This window comes from Puntigrus tetrazona, chromosome 1 (genome assembly GCF_018831695.1).
Source record: "Puntigrus tetrazona isolate hp1 chromosome 1, ASM1883169v1, whole genome shotgun sequence".
In the NCBI taxonomy this organism is placed as follows: Eukaryota; Metazoa; Chordata; class Actinopteri; order Cypriniformes; family Cyprinidae; genus Puntigrus; species Puntigrus tetrazona.
Genome location: NC_056699.1, coordinates 14828027 through 14848012, shown reverse-complemented (window position 1 = coordinate 14848012; position 19986 = coordinate 14828027). Strand labels below are relative to the sequence as shown.

At 36.8% G+C, this 19986-nt stretch overlaps 1 protein-coding gene across 1 annotated transcript; it reads right to left on the bottom strand.

The window, feature by feature from the left end:
• Positions 1 to 4603: 4603 nt before the first annotated feature.
• mxd4 (MAX dimerization protein 4) lies at positions 4604 to 15310 on the bottom strand. Its single transcript, XM_043240244.1, has 6 exons — positions 15063 to 15310; positions 14544 to 14643; positions 12617 to 12646; positions 7393 to 7507; positions 6131 to 6290; positions 4604 to 4912 (listed from the first exon to the last, which is right to left on the bottom strand). Exons 1-6 carry the CDS (start codon positions 15124 to 15126, stop codon positions 4755 to 4757), a joined length of 627 nt encoding a protein of 208 aa, XP_043096179.1. The 5' UTR covers positions 15127 to 15310; the 3' UTR covers positions 4604 to 4754.
• Positions 15311 to 19986: the final 4676 nt, after the last annotated feature.

Below are 19986 nucleotides of genomic sequence, written 5' to 3'. Positions count from 1 at the left end.
ACATCGTGGTTTTCCACAGCGACACCTACCGACCCGGAGTCTAACCGCTACAGCGGTGACTCGCGCTCACGGCGCCGCCACACGAGGTCGCGCGTCATTCACAGAGCTGCGCGTGCGCGTGCGCTTCCTTTGACAGAAGAGCTCGAGCTCTTGTTGTTTAGCACGTAGCCTTGTTATGCTAGGTCTTACTGGTAGACCATCTGGGTGTAAAAAGCTCCTTTCTTTATTTGTGGTTCTAAAAAAATTGTTTGCTATATATATATATATATATATATATATATATATATATATATATATATATATAAAAAAAAAAATTACTCAGAAATTGCTAGTCAATTTCTCAAATACTTAAAAAGAAGCAGCCAGCGGCACATTGAATTTAATGTGAAATTGTGAAGTAAAGTTGAAATTTTATTACAGATTAAAATAGTATTTTCTTGTAAAATGACCATCCATTTATTTACAGTTTTACATCTACTGTACAAACATTTTTTTTTTTTTACAAAAGACTGTTACAAATAATGACTCTGCAGAACCAGTACGTATAAAACATTTTAATTATTTATATTACAATACAAGAATACATAATACCTTCGCGTGTGGGCTCAAACATAGCCAGCACCAGGTAAATATGTGTACGTACACACACACACACACACACACACACACACACACAAGAAAAAAAAGACACCTTTACAATATTATACAACATCTGAATGCCTATTACTTGTTTTCTAAAAGGAAATCTGTTCACAGGTCTCTGGCACAGAACCCTCCCTTTCGCAGTCTCCTCTTTCCTTTTCCACAGCGGTTTTCCTCATGCTAAAACGCAAGCGTTCGGTGAGCTACGCGACACACGCTGACCTGTCAACAAACTGCTCCATGAACACAAAACAGATAAAAGCAGGGGAGAGGAAAAGGGAGCAGAAAATATGGGTCACAAATCTATAGTCATATAAAGATAGAAATCTGATATTATATCTGATGCCTCCCAAAATCAGGAGGGGTTAGAAAAATAAAAGTCTATATCTAAAAGAATCTACATGGCAGGAATTTTTTTCTTTCTCTCTTCTAGTGCTTTTATGTGAATAACAAAAGGTAAAAGGAATTTTTATATAGCTATATATTTTTCTTGGTCACTCTGGTCTTTTTTTAGTAGCCTTCACTGCCTGTCTTTATTATTCTCAATCACGCATGCTCTGCAGAAAACACAAAGTATCACTTGTTTCTTCCTGGTCTGTTTTTTTCCTCCTCTGAGTGATGGAACGCACATTTTAAATATTTGGACACCTGGCACTTTTGTACATAATCATATATGTACTGCTGTCTGCTGACATACCCTCATTTTAGTGTTTTAAAGCTTTCCCAAAAAAAAAAAAAAAAAAAAAAAAAAAAAAAAAGCCTGCAGCCACTGAATAGCCCTGTCTCTGTCACTAAGTATTTCTTATAATATTAATGCCGATGAAAGCTATAATCTCTTAGAGATGTTATAAAATCTCATGCCTAATTCTCTGAACTTTCAATCGAAGCATGTTAATGGGAGGTTCTGTGCGAGAGGTTTTTTTTTTTTTTTAATTTAACAAGTCACTTGATCAACATGAAACACACTTTAAAAGAATCATTTTGCTACAACAGTCAGGCATATCCATGACATAAATGTAAACTCTTTTTAAAAATGTAGCTTTAAAAAAACAAAGATATAAAACAAAACTAAATAAAATAATATATACTGAAATAAAAAATCTCCCTCCTCTGGAAGCCCGTTTCTGCCACAAAATAAAAAAGATAAACTTCTGCCATGAACTAAAAAAACTGTTCATTAAAAATAAATGATATTACAATTCTGAATTTATATCTCATTGTGATGTTTTAATACATATTATGAAGTAATAGGTAAAACTCAATGAAAAATCTCAAAATTCAGTATACACTGACAAATGTGAAAAAGTCTTTGTATCTACAGAGAAACAAAGTCTGACCAATTTTTTTTATCAATTTCATTTTTCATTTGTTTATTATTATTATTATTATTCCGTGGCAGAAAAATGGCTTCCATACTTCTTTCAGTGTTTGTGGAGAATGGAGAGATAAAAAAAAAAAAAAAAAAAAAAAAAAAACTGTGTTGGTCACAATATGCACCATAATATTGAAACAGTGCTGCTTTCTAATACACCCCACCCCTTTACGAACAAAAGAATCATATTGCTGTATCTTTTCTCTAATGGGCGGAGGATGAAATACTATGATCGCCTTAAGCACACGTTAACACGAAACAGGAACTACCGTTGGGAGAGTGTGGGGAGGACTCGAGCTGCCATTAATGATTGATTCCAATGCTCTTCTCCCAAGGTCTTCCACTTCATTTTTGAAATACAAAATACATCATAGGCATAAGGATTATAACAAGACAGCTATTATGAAGCTTAAAAACCTATGAATAGGAGTTTAAAACTCTCTTCAATGGGGTGAGACGAGCTGCCACAAGAGAAGATGACCAGTGTCACAGTGAATGATGTTGCATGGCAGAATGGAAAGCACATTTGTAAGAAAGAAAACAAAAAAAACTACAAAGATGGAGGTCAGAGGTGACTAACTCAAATTTCTCATGGAAAGGACTAGGAAGAGTCTATTCTGAGGATGGAAGCTGTGGGTGGCTGGCAGGTTGTGGTTTTGAGCAGGGTTGGAGGGATGTATTAGAGAGATTGGGAAAAGAACAGGGATGAGACAAGTCAAGGCACAGCATGAGAGTTAGGGACATATGAAGGAGGTCTCCCAAACAAAATTGGCCTGGCCTCATTTACTGTCATTTTCATACACTCCTCTATTTGCCTTTTAATCAAGGACTATTTAGGAAAATATAATACAAAAGCTACTACAGAAAATATAATATCACTTTTAGTGACCAATCATTTTTGGCTTCTTTTTTTTTGTGTCATATATATATATATATTTGTTTTTGTTTTTTTTTCCTGTTTCGTTTTTTGTTAATTATTTTGGTCCAAACTGCTTTGAAGACAGACTGTCTGTGAAGAGTTGGATTTCCCAGCGCAAAGAACTTTTACATTTACTGAATATTGCACACTGCACTGCATATATATATATATATATATATATATATACTGCTGAAGAATAAAGACTTCAAAAATTATTGCAAGTACGTTACGGGGAAAGAGAATGAACTAAAAGCATCAATATAATTTTCGGACAGTACCAACACCTCAAAAACAAAGAGCTTTTTTGCCCCTTATACACCTTCACACAGCACGGTCATACAGTTTTGACTTGTCAGTTTGCTGTCTCACACACACACACACACACACACACACGTAAAATCTAAACAAAACAGAGCTACTCATCTTCTCAAGTCTCTCAGGCTTGGTCAAGAATCAGTTAAGAACGTTTATTGCTACTGAATGTTTTACATAAAACCTACTACACTGATGAATTCACACAGCACCAATGCTGTGCTATGAATCAACCATTAGCTATTAATATTCTTTTCTTTCAAAAAAGTAGTCAATTAATGAATCTTCATGGCCAATACTCAAACAGAATTCATTCACTCCTTTAGAGTCTATTAGTGTGCCTAATGCTACGATTTGCTACTCTCAAGAACCACACATGAATCCTGTTTTAACCCATAACACAACATAAACTGACACACAAGCAAGTTCTATTCACCAACCTAGTTTCCTCCTGCCTAGATACAATTTTTGTTGTATTATAGACTTGCACCCCAATTTTGGAATAGCCATAGGCTGCGTTTACATGAATGCACAGATCTGATTTTTTTTGTCCGGTCTGTTTATATTCATATAAACACAACCTGTAAAAGATATTTGACTGAATATATAAATTAATGATAAAAAAAGTAGTGCTGTGAGATTACTGAGATTCCCTTGAATGAATGCGAATTACCCGCACCTGTGCTGTGTCTTTGTATCAATAATCTATTAGTTGAAGCACTTCAGAATCAGCAATATTACTACCTTGTTGCTGAAAAATAAAATCTAGCATTCAGTAGAGAGCCAAAAAGATTGCAGTGCTCCTGAATGTATGTGCATAATTTCCTACCTAATATAAAGTTTCCTAATCTAAAGTGATTTGTGCTTACAGGCATGCGTGCTTCATAATATGACGATAAGAATTATAGTATTGTGGGTAAACGTGTTGCCCTGCAGTGGTGACTCAGAATTTATGAATTTAGAAATTGAATTAATTTCCATATATCTAATTTAAAGCTACATTTGGAAGTGGTTCAGAATGGATGCAGATTTTTGGGTGACAATATATGATCTATGACAAACACGAGTAAAAAAAAAAAAAAATCTGATTTTGTGCAAGTGTAAACGCAGGTACACAGGAAAACCATGCTGCCTTGTGACATACACATAATCAAGCCTATATAGAGTTTTTTTATCTTTTCAGTTAGGATACTGCATTTATGTAGGCGACAGACAGCTAGGCAGTTACTAGGTTTTGGAACAGAGCCACAGTTTCTCATACACACACACACACACACACACAGCAGAAGAGACAAGTTAAAACTGCAATACCACACCATGTTCTTACTAAAACCACATATTGCTTGTCTGTGTGTATTTGTGGGGTTAGGGAGGGTTTGATACAAAGCGTTGCGAGGGTTTAGAGGGGAGAGAGTTTTCTGAGGAGTGGAATCACCCAGGTGCTTCCTGCCAGCTGGGAGTGGCGGATGGGTATGTTGGAGGTGACACACTGTTGCGGTCTGACACGGCCTAGCAGATGTGAGCCTGTAATCTGTGGGAATGTGAAATGTGGCCTCCATCGCTGGAGCTGCTCTGCAGGCTGTAGTGGTCCTCGCCATCGCTAACACTGTCCACGCTATCACCCTCACCTGGTGTGAACTCCACGCCCTCTATGTCCACATCCACTTCTGTAGAAACACAGACAATGAAAACTCATTAACAGTCGTTTTACACCTCAACCAATGATCCCAAGAATAAAGGAATATTCTAAATTCTATGGATGGCAATGTTGAGATACTGTCAGTTACCACTGATTGATTTTGACTTTATTAATGCTGGCGATAGTGTTGTGTTTACGTATAAGAGGAACCGTGCTTATTTAAATTTTCTGTAGAGCTGCCCCAGTTACCTACTGGTTTTTACTGTACGTGTATATACTGTGAGACCGCTTCCTGTTTGTTTGTACATATTGAGGGGCGAGGAGCTGAATTATCAGTTGTAATCAACAGCCTATACATACTGCAGCTGAATGCAATAAAAATCAGTTTCTCTGACAAGCTCAGTTTTACAATTTTCTGCCGTGTTGAATGCAACAAAGTGAATCAGCAAATATTTTTCCTTAATTGTGTTATGCTTCTTTCAGTGCAGACAGTATCTCTGATTATAATGATTTCTGTTTCCTTTGTATGCAATGCAAGGGCGTTACTGATCATGCTCAGGACCTGTGAAATCAGTCTGAAATGTATGTTTATTCTCAAACCGGATTTTTAACCACACAACACTGCAACTCAATTTGAGCGACATGTCTATAGAATTCCTCATTTGAATGCAAATAAATAAATCTGTTCTTGCCCTGATTAAAAAGCAAAAACGTGATTGGCTTTAGCGAAACACGTTACGATTGGTCAGCAAAGTGTGGCTGTTGTCTGATTGGCTTGAGAAGATATTTGTGAATGTATTTGTCAGTACATCTCGATGATAGAAATTAATCAAAATCACAGAAGCACAAAGCAATCAACAAATGCACAAAAAGCCCTTCAAAAAAAACATGAGCAATCCATAAATCCATAAATTTGTGTAGTAATCTAAAAATGCGAAAATGTGATCAATGAATGCCTGGCAAATTTGTGTTTCTGAGATAAAATGATGTTTGTTAATATCTTTTTTATGTTTGCGAAAGTATTTTGAAAAATTATCTACTCAATATTGCAATATTATTAGATTATTGTAACAAGCGATTGGTCTGCAGTCAACTATGGTCATGATACAGTTTGTAGCACATGGTTTATACATGTATATGTATAGTCAGCAGGCATAATTGCATTGCTTGTATATAGTTTGATTTAGTTTCATTTTTTGGATGTAAATGAATATCAGCATATACGATTATTTCAGCTGTGCTGTACCTTGCTCAGAGTCAGTGGAGATGGTGGAGCCCATGCTGTCAGTGCGAATGCGCTCTAAGCCCTGTACAGAGAGCTGCTCCAGGCGCCGTTTGAGGTAGCGATGTTCTCTCTGCAGTTGCTCCTTCATGTTTAGAGCCTTCCTGTCCTGTTCCTCCAGCTTCTGCAGAGCACATGTTACCGCTGATCAAACCACAGAGCACAGAGACACCACGCTGCATGACATGCATCATCTACAATCGCCTAGAGCTGGCACAGTGCAAGAAATCCACAATTTTGTTAGCTAAAAAAGGCAAACTATCACATTAACAGAAAGACAGATCTATGCTGCATGACAGGAAACCAGGCAGGTGGAGCTGAAATACTGTATAACGAACAGGAAAGAAACAAAAGGGTCAGCAGACACATGGTACTGGGTTGTCTTTGTCTTGTCTCTTTCCCGCACACTTGCAGTGACAGTTTGTTGAACACTTTCCATCCCGCTAAGGCTTAAGCCCCTTTTCATTAGACAATGAGTCTATGACATAAAAATGTTTCAGTTTAGTGACTTTCAAGATGTTATTTGGTGTAACCAAGTAAAAAGTAAGCCTGATACTTAACTAGCATGTAAAAAAGAGATCTTGTTTTGAGTAATGTCATTTGTGTTTATTTAATTATTTTACAAATATCATGAATTAAGCTATTTATTCACAAATATCACACCAAAGCTTAATTTGTCTTCAAATGTGAAATTTTCTTAACACAAATGCATGATGGCTTGAAGAGCTCCTTTATCTGCAGAGCTTCTCTTATTTTCTGTTTTCCTTTTTTCCCTTCATGCTTATCCATGTTGGATGAACCACATGACTATATTGGTCGCACTACATGACTTTGAGTCAAGTTGTTTTTAGATAATAATAATAATAATAATAATAACAACAATAATAATAAGCAGTGAAACAGTTTAATTTGTTTAGTATTTTTCCCTTGATGACATCAGGACATTTGTATCACCCTGAAATATTTTCTTTAAAAAAAATGTTTAATATGAATCTTAATTCAGCAATTGCCTCATATAATGCTGCAATGATTCAGTGATTTCAAGATGGAGTAAATTACCAACCATTTTAGTAATTGTGGGTCATCTGAGTTACAACATGGAGAATGACAAACTTCCTGTAGACAGTTCCTGATTAACTTCCCTTCTGACTGTAACTGTTTTAAGCTCCTCTAACATCTATATTGCTGTGCAAACAGAGATACTGTCAGAAAGGCGCTGTTTGTACCTTGATGTGCATTTTGGCGCGTTTGAGCAGGCTCAGTGTGGTGTGACGGGTGCTATCAGGACCCAAAGGCACAAGCTGTTTCAACTGCTCCAGGTACAATCGCAGTTTGGCACGTCTGCAATAAAGAAAGAACAGGTTGGAATGAAGTATTAGCCTGGGTTAAATCTGGAAATGACTCAGGATGCTGCTGTGGGCTGCAGGTTTGAAGTCATGCAGGCATGACCGAGGAACTGGATTAATGACATTTGATTGCAGCTTTATGTAAGAGGACTGTTCCTGTGATTCATTTAAAAACAAAATACAACAAAACCCCAGATACTAAGGATATGTCACGCAATACATTTATACTGACAGGCACATGGAAAACAAAACTGAGAGGGACAAAATCGTTCAGCGAACCCTTTCACACCAAACCAAAAGTGAAACAAACCACTTAATATCATTTGCAAAAATTAATCTCTTGTAGATTTTGTAGCTAATACTATCATATAGATGTACAAATGTATGGCTTGTCAAAACAAGTGGATTGACAGAAACGGTGAGAAGTCTCACTACCCTATATATCAGCAGTCCTAGCCCTATTATATTTGAGGACTGGAAGTAAGGCATCAGCTTTTGTTTTCTTTTATGTCTAGAAGAAAATACATTTTTTAGATCAAATAAAATATTTATCTGGTAAGACTTTTCCATCGTTCCAATTTAAAGTAGATACAAATATCTGTAGATCAAGTTACCAAGGCGGCTGCAGAACAAACTGACTTTCCAGAAATAGACTTTGCCAGAGTCCATCAGAATGAGGCGACTGAGGCACTGGGGCTCTAATCTGGAGGAAGTGACCCTTTTTGGAGAAAGAGACCATTGACTGTAGTGTGTTCAGCTGGTGCAGGCGAAGCCAGCCCTTTTACACCTCTCAAAACACAGACAAATGTTCATACTGTATATGACTCTCCGCACACTTTTTACTTTTTAGCCAGTTCTCAAACACACAAAACATATTCATCATCAAAACAAATTATTACTTGCTTACAAAAGTAAAAGTAACATGGACTCGATAATGGCCTTTACAAATGCACACCTAGCAAAGTTACACTTTTTACTGTGTCTCTACTTTATTGTCAGAGTGATCTTAAATAGCCTTGCGCAAAACTTCTGTTGGCCACATTTCTTAAAATACTGTGATGTAAGTAACTTTATGAACTTGCCAAGTTAACTTGTTTTAGTTTACTTAACCTTGCTGGTTCATTTAAAACGGTCTCATTAAATCAATTGATACCACATAAGCTGTTACAACCAACAGACTGAATCCGGCCTTATTTTCAACCATAATGTTGTACCGATCGAAATAAAATTTCAACAGCATTAAAAGAAAGCCTGGAGAGTAAATTATAATACAGTCTACCTATAAATACAGAGGCAATTTGAAATAGGCCAGGCATCACATCATCATAACTCTGTAAATTATTAACATAAGCTAAATAACAGGACACCGTGTCCTGAGCTTCTCTTTCTGGTCCTTCACTGCGTTTCACAGCAAAAGTGCACACGTATAGTATCAATCAATTATGTACCAAGACTTTTCATGCAAATACTTGCTGAAATAGCCTTTAACATTTCAACTTCTGAAAATGTGATCTCATCAAAAGTGCAGTGATCTGAAGTTAGGTTAGTTAGATAAGAAATACACTCTGGAAGAACACAGACTCAGTTGTGGTCGTTTCAGTCAAAACTATAACGAACAATTGCACTTTACTTCAGCTTGAATTTTACATGGCTGAAAATTGACAGGAATTCCTGTGGGCTACATTTCACTGTGCATAATCAGTTAGTGTACAACTGTACAAAGTTCTACCTGCAGATCTGTGAAAACACAGGAATGCTGGGTAGCACAGCATGGATTCCACTATAAACACATACAGTAAAGTTGCAGGTTCAGGCACATCTTCGGTGAACTGGATTGCAGCGTTAACAAAGATTTCTGCTGACCATTGCAGTAGAGATTATTTAATGGTTTCATTTTTAAAACCGTGTCTGAATTCTCTGCATTGTGTTTCATTCTGCTGCACTACATCCTGGTGTTTATTCATAGAAGAACGTGTCCTGTGTTAAGCCCCCTAAGAAAAGTGTCTGAGCTTCAGACAATCCACTAACTAATAATCAGCGGAATGCACAGTTTTGCACATCATCACTTTTGATAGGATGTCATTGCGCAGTATAACTAAAAGAGTCTTTCAAAAAGTTGCTTTCAAAACTGATTACCGAACATTTAAAAACATGCTATACCAAGCTAATGTGCCTCCTGCTCAACTCCTGATGAGTCAGCAGAGTGAAGCAACTCAAGAAAAGAATGAGAGCAGACGTGAGGTAAGCGTGTGGATGGTATCTTCAGACTGGGCAAGAACTGGGCATGTTTTACTACAGTTATGACACAAGCATCACATCATCACCAGAGTTTCCCTACGCAAAATGAATCCTAAAACACACACCCTGAAACCTACATACGAAACTACAAAAATCAAACACTCTTATTAAATCTCTAGTATTTATCGTATACTCTTATAATGTACCTATCAAGTAGTGGTGTTTGCCTTAGCACATACCACCAGTAAAAAATATATATAATAATAATAATGTATTCAACTCTATTGGCACCTCTCAAAACACTCTAGAAACAGAAATAAACATTGTGCAATGCTCCAATCGCAATATGTTCACAGAAGGTGTCAAAACCACATCTGTGGGTATCAGATGCCTTTCCTTCTCTCATTCGACAAGGAAAATGCTTAATAAAACATGCATTTGGCAAAGCAGCACTGCGATCAGTGCTCAGTATAGTCATCTTTCATACAGGAACATACCAGAATTATTATGTGCATAATTTTTTTTTAATTCATGATGGTGCCAATGATTGAGGAAAAGCACTTTAACTTCAACTTCGAAGATACTTTATACTTTTGATAACCTAGAGCATCAGCAACGGAAGAACAAAACAAAGCTGGACTGACTTAAAAAAAGAAAGGTTAAATGTCCGTGCGACCCACAGATCTGAATCCAACTGAACATTAAAAAAAAAGTTTACAAAACAATCCCCATGCAACTTTATAAAGCTTGAGAATTTTGCCTAAAATGGGCAAAAACAGGAGAAGCAAGATGTCTTTGTGATTCACCAAAACACGCTGACAGCAGTGACTGCTCCCAAAAATGATTCTACCATGTATTTTCTTGTGTGGCAAACATTGTTGGTTAAAACTAATATAGAATGTGGTACATAAAATGCCAAACGCATCAGAAGAAAAACAAACACATTTTTTCCCCAAACAGTGCATATGACTAGAGATAATCTTTGCATGAAACTCTGAAATGGGCTGCATGTCAAAGGCCCTGTTTCCTTCTATTAATGAGATGTTTTAACTCACTAAGGTGTTACGATTCATTCACAAGCCAGCAATATTGTAATTATTACAATAGTTTTTAATACAGGAATAACCTAATAAGAATGACTAAGAATTCGATATGGTGCTGATTTGTGATGTTCATACGAGTTTGTGGATTTGATCTGGCATATAATAAAGGCTATATAATCTATACATCAATAATGTATAGAGATCAGTGAGCAGAAAGCAAGTCTGTCCTGAATTATAATGAATGAAATTAATTGCTTGACATTCATGGTTGTTAAACGCAATGTTGTTTTAAAACCATGCACAAATAATAGTTGTCTAAAAATTATTTTGATCATTTAGAATTCAGATGTAGTTATTTGGGTTTATTATGTTCTGTCATGCACTAATATAAATTAGAAAACCTTTTCAAGAGGGGAAGTCTACGTTGTGTTTATTTAATAACTAAGTTTGAATTAATAATGCTAAATGACAAACAGCAGGTAGGAGAGTAAACGTCACTGTTCTCATTAAAAAATGTAAATCATTGTCAATTGAACATAGCACACCAGCGAAATGGACCTCAATTTACTCAGGATGAAAGTTTCTTTCCTATCTTTTGATTGGTCGATACAATGTTCCAGCTGTGCTAAAATAATATATGACATGACACAGATACAGAGGCAAGTACATATATAATAACCAGCCTTTAGTAAATTGGTTTTTAGATATTCCTTTTTACAGCATTAACGTCACAACAGGAAACAGCATTGCACTAGAATTGTACTGGAATTTCTATATGTCTCTTCAAAATGATCAGAAACTTGCCGGTATGGTTTTCTTGTTTTTCCTGTTACTCTGTCTAGTGCAATGGGTGCCCAACCCTGTTCCTAGAGTTCGACTGTCCTGCAAAGTTTAGCTCCAACTCTAATCAAATACACCTGCTTATCATTTTCAAGCATCCCGAAGAGCTTAATTAGTCGCTTCAGGTTTGTTTGATGAAAGCTGGAGCTAAACGTCGCAGGACAGCCGATCCCGAGGAGCAGAGTTAGGCAGCCCTGGTCTAGTGGTTCCATTCTGACGAAGGACATGACTGAACAGATTTCTCACAGAGCAGCAGTAATCAATTCCTCAAAATCAAGCATGTGACAGGCAAACTCCAAGAAACCAGCGCAAAGGAAAAAATCTGACGTCAAAACACAAACGACCTCTGGCGCAAACATTAATAGCACACATTTGACTGATATGCTGTAATTGGTTTAACTTTTTATTTAGCAGTGTTACTAACTATAGCCACCTCTTTCTTCAGGGTTTGAAATCAACATTTTCACTCTCCAGCTAATTAAATTATTTAAAGGTCATGTGATTAGTAATCGTTTGACAGCACTAATTAGCAGACAGGCTGTCACTTCATAAAGTAATCAGTTGTTTCTTTACGAAAGCATTAAAGCTTGCACTCTGACATGGGTTCAAACAAGCCAACCATAAAAAATCATGCTACATAATATCATGTAAATAGAAAAAACAATTATACCCCTCTATATAATTTCATGATCATAAAATTCTCATGCTTTTTGAGTCAGCATATTGACAGCAAATCATTCATATTAAATGCAGTGTCTTTACCAGCAGGATCTCAGAAATACTTGTAAAGTGACACAAATATAATTTCTAAACATACAATTCTAAACAGACTCCAAATTGGCTATTAAGTTGATTATAACCCACATTTGGTGAATGCGAATTTCAAACCTGCTCATGTTTATACAATTAAATAAATCGTGACTAGAAAACACTGGCTTGTAAAACCATAAATCCATTATAATCCATAATGGGTGTGTTCTTACCTGTGTTTTTCCAGCTCATTGTGTGATGACCTGAACAAGAAATAAACAGAAACATGGATGACTTTGGTTAATAAAAATAAGAAGAAGAACACTGACTATTTACTTATTTAAAAATAAAGTACACTCTGTACTAAAATATAAAAAAGCAACTCTGTAACTCCGAAACAACTGCAAAAGAACAAGAGTTTTTTTCTAACAATAGAATGATGCTGTGTAGCTACTGTAAGACATAGATTATTGTACTTGAATGTACTTTCTGAGTAAAAACATGTCCTAGTATCATATTAGGCAAAATAATAATACTAATAATAAATGTAAAAATAAATAAATAAATATAAATATAAATATATATATATGTTAATGTAATGATGATGTTCTTCATATAATTATGTGGTCCAAAGGGAACCTCAAAAAGCATTTGCTTATAAACGCACTCTTGTTTGTCTTGGTCAAGATCTTATTCATTTTGAATGAACAAAAATGCCCCTGTTCTCAAGCACAAATATTCAACAAATTATCTGTGAAACCCAAAAAAGAAGCAATATCAAATGTAATTTATTTTTGCTTAGAATGAACGCATGAATAAATAAATGCATGAAATGCTTTTGGTGCTCACTAACCCCTCACACACTGCTTTGAATTCTACTTTATACACAAAAACACAATAATTCTGCATGGTGTCCAGTAGACCGATATCACTGTAAGTAAAGCGCAGCATGCACTCGGTGACGCAGAGGAAATTCAGCATGCTACAACGCATTGCTATTTTAGTCCTGAATGCTGGGGTGTATGATAGGGCTATTACATTTTCTCCAAACAAACAAATAGAATAATGGAATTGCAATGCGTGCAAGATTACATTTTTTTTTAAAAACCCAAATATGGGTCACAGCATCAGTTGTTAGGCGCATATCAAAGCTGCAGTGTGCAGTTTCTGCACCACTAACGTCATCATATGGCATTGCAAAAATAATCATATCATGTTTCCCTTATTATTCACCCACATAATGAAACTGCTGCACATGTAAGGTAAAAATACAGGCACTATTTTATTGTTTGAGGCCATTTATGGTGGAAAAGCATTACTAAAAGTCTACAGTGTCTGCAGATGTTAGTTGTTTTTTGTTTTAGTTTTTTGAAAAACAATTCCAAAAACGTATTCCTAAGTAGGGTTTGGTAAAAGGTAAAAGAAAAACATTTCCTAGAAAGCCCTAATTCCATAGATTTCCTTTTTTCCCAGTGCTTTCTATGCATTTGTGGGGGAAGGGCTGCACGCTAGGCTCCTGCTGTTTTGCTTTGACATTGCAAGGAAAGGGGGCTAATGCAGCAAAACAGAACCAGGGGTCAAAGCTCTCTAGCAGCTGACTTGGGTCTATTCACACCACACCCAACAGTGAGAGTTTAACCGCACCTAAAGTACACTACTTCAAAGCATACTCACTACGGCATGTACGTGTGTCACATGAAGCCTCACATTTGTTAAACAAAACATTACTTCAGCATTTACCGTTGTGTATGAAGAAAAAAATATTGTACGCATGCAAACAAGTGATATAGCTTTAAATGCTTATTATAACCAGCTTTATAAGCGAAGGACATCGTCGTATTTGCTGATCAGAAGTTTACAGCTGCTTTACGCATGAAATAAGTTACTTAAAATGCACTGACGTTGCCAGCTGTCTTTAAACAGCAAAAGTTCTTGTTAAATGAAACATGTGGTGTTTCTCTCGGTGAAAATGATTGATAAGAAGGGAGATGACAGCAGTGGAAAAGAGAAAGCAGCAGCAGCAGCAGAAAGTTAACGCTGTACGCGTGGCAATGTTTATACACAGCCAAGCCCAACAACAAAAATGGCGATTACATGTAGAATAACGTCGCTTGACCGCATCCATCCATTAATATAGAGGTGTCACTGCATCGCGTTTACCTATTGTTGTGGTTTTTTCTTGAAATGGGAGAGGATTTGGTTTTCTTTCTGGAAAAGTCGCTGTCGTACGGCAAAACGGACGCGTAACCGTGTTCAGCTTCTAGTGAGAAAGTAAACAGAACCATCATTAAATACAGACCTGCGAGATCCAGCGGGCAAAAACGAGAAGCGTAAAAAGTTAGACATTCGGTGTGTATTAACGTCAAGCCGTTTAACATTTAACGATTTACACCTCTATCAACTTACTGTAAAGCAAACACCCCTTCCCCAGGTTACATTTGACGGAAAATGAAAACGAATCAACATTTTATCAGAGGCTGAGACGAATGTCATCTGATTCTGATCACCGCATATTTACAGACTTTTATAACTAACAAGATGTCACCGTCCTCTCGGGCTTGAATTAAACTACACTTGATCGGCCGGCAGGTTTGGAAATGTGACATTAGAGCAGCATAAAAACGAAACATTAAAACACAAACACTATTTTTAGTTGAGCACACAAACATATTTATATACCTCTGTCTCTTCTTTCCAAATACTCTGCTGCCTCAAGAAGAAGTAGAAGAGAATTAAGTTCCATTCCGGTGTATTTACAGAAATAAAAAATAATATAAAAACGTGTTGAACACTGTTTAACAAATGGTGTAAAACAAAGGGAGGAAACAAAACAAAACAAAACAAACAAACAAACAAAAAAAGTGATGACGCTCGATGTGGACAGTTCAATTCTGAGTCGTAGAGACTCTCGACAAAAATTAATGCAGACTGCACGTAAACTAAAATCTGGAGATCGATGGATGGCTTCGTCGTCCAATCAGACAGTAGAAAAAGTATGAAAGGCGGGACTTAAAAATGTCAGTATCCAATCAGAGACTTCAAAGTGAGAAGTTCACAGGAAAGATGTTGACACATTGCGAAATGTCATATGATTGGTTAGTCAGTGATAGTAACAAGGTTGAAGCCATGCCCTAGCAACAGTACGACTGACCCAGCCCCTAAACCGCTCATTGGTCTGACGTACACTGTACAAGCCGCTGATTGGACGACGGGAAATGTTGGGCGTGTTTCCTTATAACCTCGTTTAGCGAGCTGTGCTGGCAGTGACAAAGTTGTCTCTGGAAGAACTCGGCGAAGGGAAATGTTTGCGAGAGTCACGATTTCGATCGTTTACCGAGCTGCTGTCACGTTAAAATAAGAAAGCAACTAACTGATCCACGTTAAAAAGAAATATGTTAATTAGTTCATATTCATTCATCATGAAATAAAACCATCGAAGTTTGCTGAAACTTTAATGACGTCTAGGGTGCGGTCGACTGTGAAATGTTCATCCTTGTGCACTATTTTTAAGTGGATACTTTCTGCAAGCTTAAAGAATGACTTTAATATACGTTTTTTTTTCTTTTGTGAGTGTATTTATAATGGTAAAAAAGAGTTTACAATGTTTTTATCACTATTTTTATTCATAATAATAGCTGGAAATGTAAGGCTAGAATGCAATTCCATTACAGCTAGAGAAATTATAAAAACACTTACTGCACAAAAATGGCTATCACAAGTTCTTTGCTGTTTTGTCCTTGCAAGAACTTGGTGTTCTTGTTAACATCTCTTGTTAAACATCTAATCTTTAACCCTGCAAGTCACAAAATCTATCTATCTATCTATCTATCTATCTATCTATCTATCTATCTATCTATCTATCTATCTATCTATCTATCTATCTCTAACCAGTTCATCTTTTGTGGTTCTAACTAGGGAAAAAAAAACAGGTTAAATATATAATGACAGATTATTCATTATGGTTTAACCGGCCTATATAGCGTTATATTCCTTTAGGGAAGAAAGTGCATATCCATAAAGGTTGAGCTGAGGTGTTATCATTATCATAGAGCAGAGAAAGGGATAGTAAACACGTTATTTTTTAGACTGGGAACTAAGAGATGGGAAAGAAAGAAACAACTAAAAGAACGAGACCGAAAGCAGAATCACTGACCTCCGCTCACTCTAGACAAAAACTAAAAAAAATACAAAAAATAAAAAACACAGCTGTTTCTAATTGGTAACTCGGCACTGCTGCTGACCTACATTCTGCTTGAGATTCTGAACTCAGCAAAGGAAAAGAAGACAACACAGAGGTGAGAAAAGATGATGACTGATTTGTGGAGGAGCTAAATAGAAGGTTACTGGAAAATATAAAATAAGAATTATTTTTTGTGAACATTTTTAAATCAGCTTGATGTGATTTAATTAATCATTCAAAGCTATTAAATTAATAAATCTAAATGTTTCTTTGGAACTTTGGGGTTCCGCTCGAGAGGTGAATGTTAGATACTGTACTCCAAGTATTACAGTCCCCTGTACATGCTAGTTCAAAACATTCATACAGCCCTGCATGATGCCCCAAATCACCATATGGTTAATCTGGCCCTGCATTTCTCATCTGTTACCTGAACACCCTGTACTCAAGATAAAAATACTACCGCTGTTAATGATATACATCTATAGACAAAATATATATTTGTTATTAATAAAAGTGTGTGTGTGTGATTGTGTAGAATTCACCAAAATGTTGTTTTGGACCCTGCTGATTTGAAACAAAATCAAAGTATATTTTTTGGTGAACTTCAAGAAGTAACCCTCTGAGCTACATAAGGCACAACTGCCATTTAGTTTTTTCACCGAAAATGCATAAATCTACAGCTATGATGTGATGTCTATTAAGATCATGCCAAAACATCTCAGTCAGGCTGAGGTCATATAGTGCTTACAGTGCTTTGATGCAACCTGTGTTGTTAAAAGCGCTATATAAATAAAAATGATTGAGATTGAATATCTTTAGCCGCTACAGATGTTAGATTTTGTTTTGACATTATGTTGTTGATTTTCTCCTGTCCTGTCACATCACCCAAATTAGAGCTTCATCTGGTGGACAAGAGGGCCTAATAGATAGATAGATAGATAAAGAGAGAGAGAGAGAGAGAGAGAGAGAGAGAGAGAGAGAGAGAGAGAGAGAGAGAGAGAGAGAGAGAGAGAGAGAGAGACAGAGAGAGAGAGAGAGAGAGAGAGAGAGAGAGAGAGAGAGAGAGAGAGAGAGAGAGAGAGAGAGAGAGAGAGAGAGAGAGAGAGAGAGAGAGAGAGAGAGAGACAGAGAGAGAGAGAGAGAGAGAGAGAGAGAGACAGAGAGAGAGAGAGAGAGAGAGAGAGAGAGAGAGAGAGAGAGAGAGAGAGAGAGAGAGAGAGAGAGAGAGAGAGAGAGAGAGAGAGAGAGAGAGAGAGAGAGAGAGAGACAGAGAGAGAGAGACAGAGAGAGAAACCATACTGGCCTTCCAATCATACTTTTTATGTTGGGATGAGGTTGCAATGTTTGTTCTGTTTTTTGTTTAGTGCTTTTTTATGTATTGTAAACCAAAGATATACACATTTTTAAGAGTCTTTACAGGAATTGTGCACTGTGCTCTTGCAGCAGTCATATCTGCAGGACACCCACTCACAGAGCAACGGCAGCAGTCAACTTTCTCTATTTATAGACTGATGAACACGAAGGCTTTTAACAATACTTCGTGAGCTTATGCCAGTAAACAATTCTTATCTTGGGTGATCTGGTGTGTGACCTGCTTCGCATGATGCTTCTCATGAATAACTAATTCAAAAAATGTGTTGTACAGTGAAAGTACAACCCCTTGAATCTCACCTCACTGACTTTTAATTCCATTTAAAGACACATTTTTTTCCACCACATACTGTCGATGTTTACATAATGTATGCAATAAATAGATGAAAACATATATCACACATATATATTTTGTTCAACAAAAGAACTGAAGTCATCAGTGGGGAAATCATTATAAAATAGTATATTCACCTGGATGCAGTAATATTAATATCATTATTAAAGTATCAATAATATAACCGGTCTGGGACAGCTGTGAGTCTGATGTGACTGATGAATGACTGATTATTGTATATGCTTATTGTATTATAATTTAGTATTTACTGTTATTCTGTACTTACTGTATTTTTTTTATTTTAGGCATTTTGTAACGTCTGCTGTTAATAAATTTACCTGAATTTGAATCTGATCATAAGGTTTTACAGTATAATAATTTATCTTACAAAAGAAAAGTTATATTAACCAAAATATGGCATTATGTTGGTTCTATTACTTGCAAAATGTTAATTTACTTAATTCAAAAGAAAACAGAGGGGGGGGAATCAATGCACAGGCAGAGGAAATACTTAAAACTATCTAGTAAGTGAGAATGAAAAAGGATCTTGAGGCCCAGGGCCTTTGCGTGCTTGGGAATGTGTTTCTGCAGCCCACAAGTGCAGCTGTGCACATCACCAAATCAGTGGAGGGGGGGGGGCTACTTGATGGACTAAAGTCTGCATATGATCATGCTGTGGCACCCGTTACCATCATCCTCTCCTGCTCCCTACATGGAACTTATGTGAAATGTATTTTTTTTAATGCTAAAGAAACGCACACATCCTTGTGGTAATGCAGCGTTCTTTCTTTCCTTTTTAAAAATAAACAAATAAATATTTGTTTGGCCTCATTTGTTGAAATACTAATTATAATCAGCCATTTTAATTAATTATCGTAGTTTTTTTTTTGTTGTTGTTGTTTTTTACAATTCACACGTGCACATAAATGTAAAAAAACACGGAAGGTATCGCGTGCGTGATCCGTTATCAGTATTAAGGTGACAGCGACGTCTGGCGTCGTTCTGGGGAATTTCAAGACTCTGTGTTTAGTAGGAAGAAGGCTAAATGTTACACACAAAAGTATACAACACAATAGCACAGATTTGGTAGTACGAAAGACAAATTATAATTAGACATCTTCCCTTTCACCGCCATGTTGTGTTAAACAGCATTAACAGAGAGAGAGAGAGAGAGAGAGAGAGAGAGAGAGAGAGAGAGAGAGAGAGAGAGGCGATCAGATAGCAGACAAGCTTACAAAGAAAAATAGGATGAGGCAGACAGAAGAATGCCGTCTCTCTGATGTCCAGTTAGCCTACCACGCCTGTATTATCAGAACATGGACTAGTAAACTGTAAAAAAAGATCTGGACAAAAATTGAGAAGTGTTTACCAAAGAAACAAACTCGTCAAACTCCGCCTAGTTTGCCTTTGCTGTGAGATTGGACGCAATGTTTTACTCCTGCGCCTTCATCCGCCAACCCCAGTCCAGACAGCTAAACTAAAGCACGAATCCGGCGTTACGGAGAACGCTCCTCTCATTAATATTCATTTTGGTGATGCTGACGCTGCTTTGTACGTTCCCTGAAGTCTTTGACGGGTCACGTCGTCTAATTAATATTCATGACCCACAAACCTCGCTCATTCGTCCACTGCCGAGCTGTCCGCATTCTTACTGGGCGTTGGACAAACTACCTAATTAATATGCATGAGGCTCACGCAAAGCGTGTGACGTGCTTCTG

Excerpts from the sequence above, each read along its gene's own strand:
- mxd4 (XM_043240244.1), bottom strand. The coding sequence starts at position 15,126 with ATGGAACTTAATTCTCTTCTACTTCTTCTTGAGGCAGCAGAGTATTTG. Across the intron at positions 14,644-15,062 it reads TTTGGAAAGAAGAGACAGAG|AAGCTGAACACGGTTACGCG; the intron begins GTATATAAATAT and ends CTTTCTCACTAG. Across the intron at positions 7,508-12,616 it reads AATGAGCTGGAAAAACACAG|ACGTGCCAAACTGCGATTGT; the intron begins GTAAGAACACAC and ends TCTTTATTGCAG.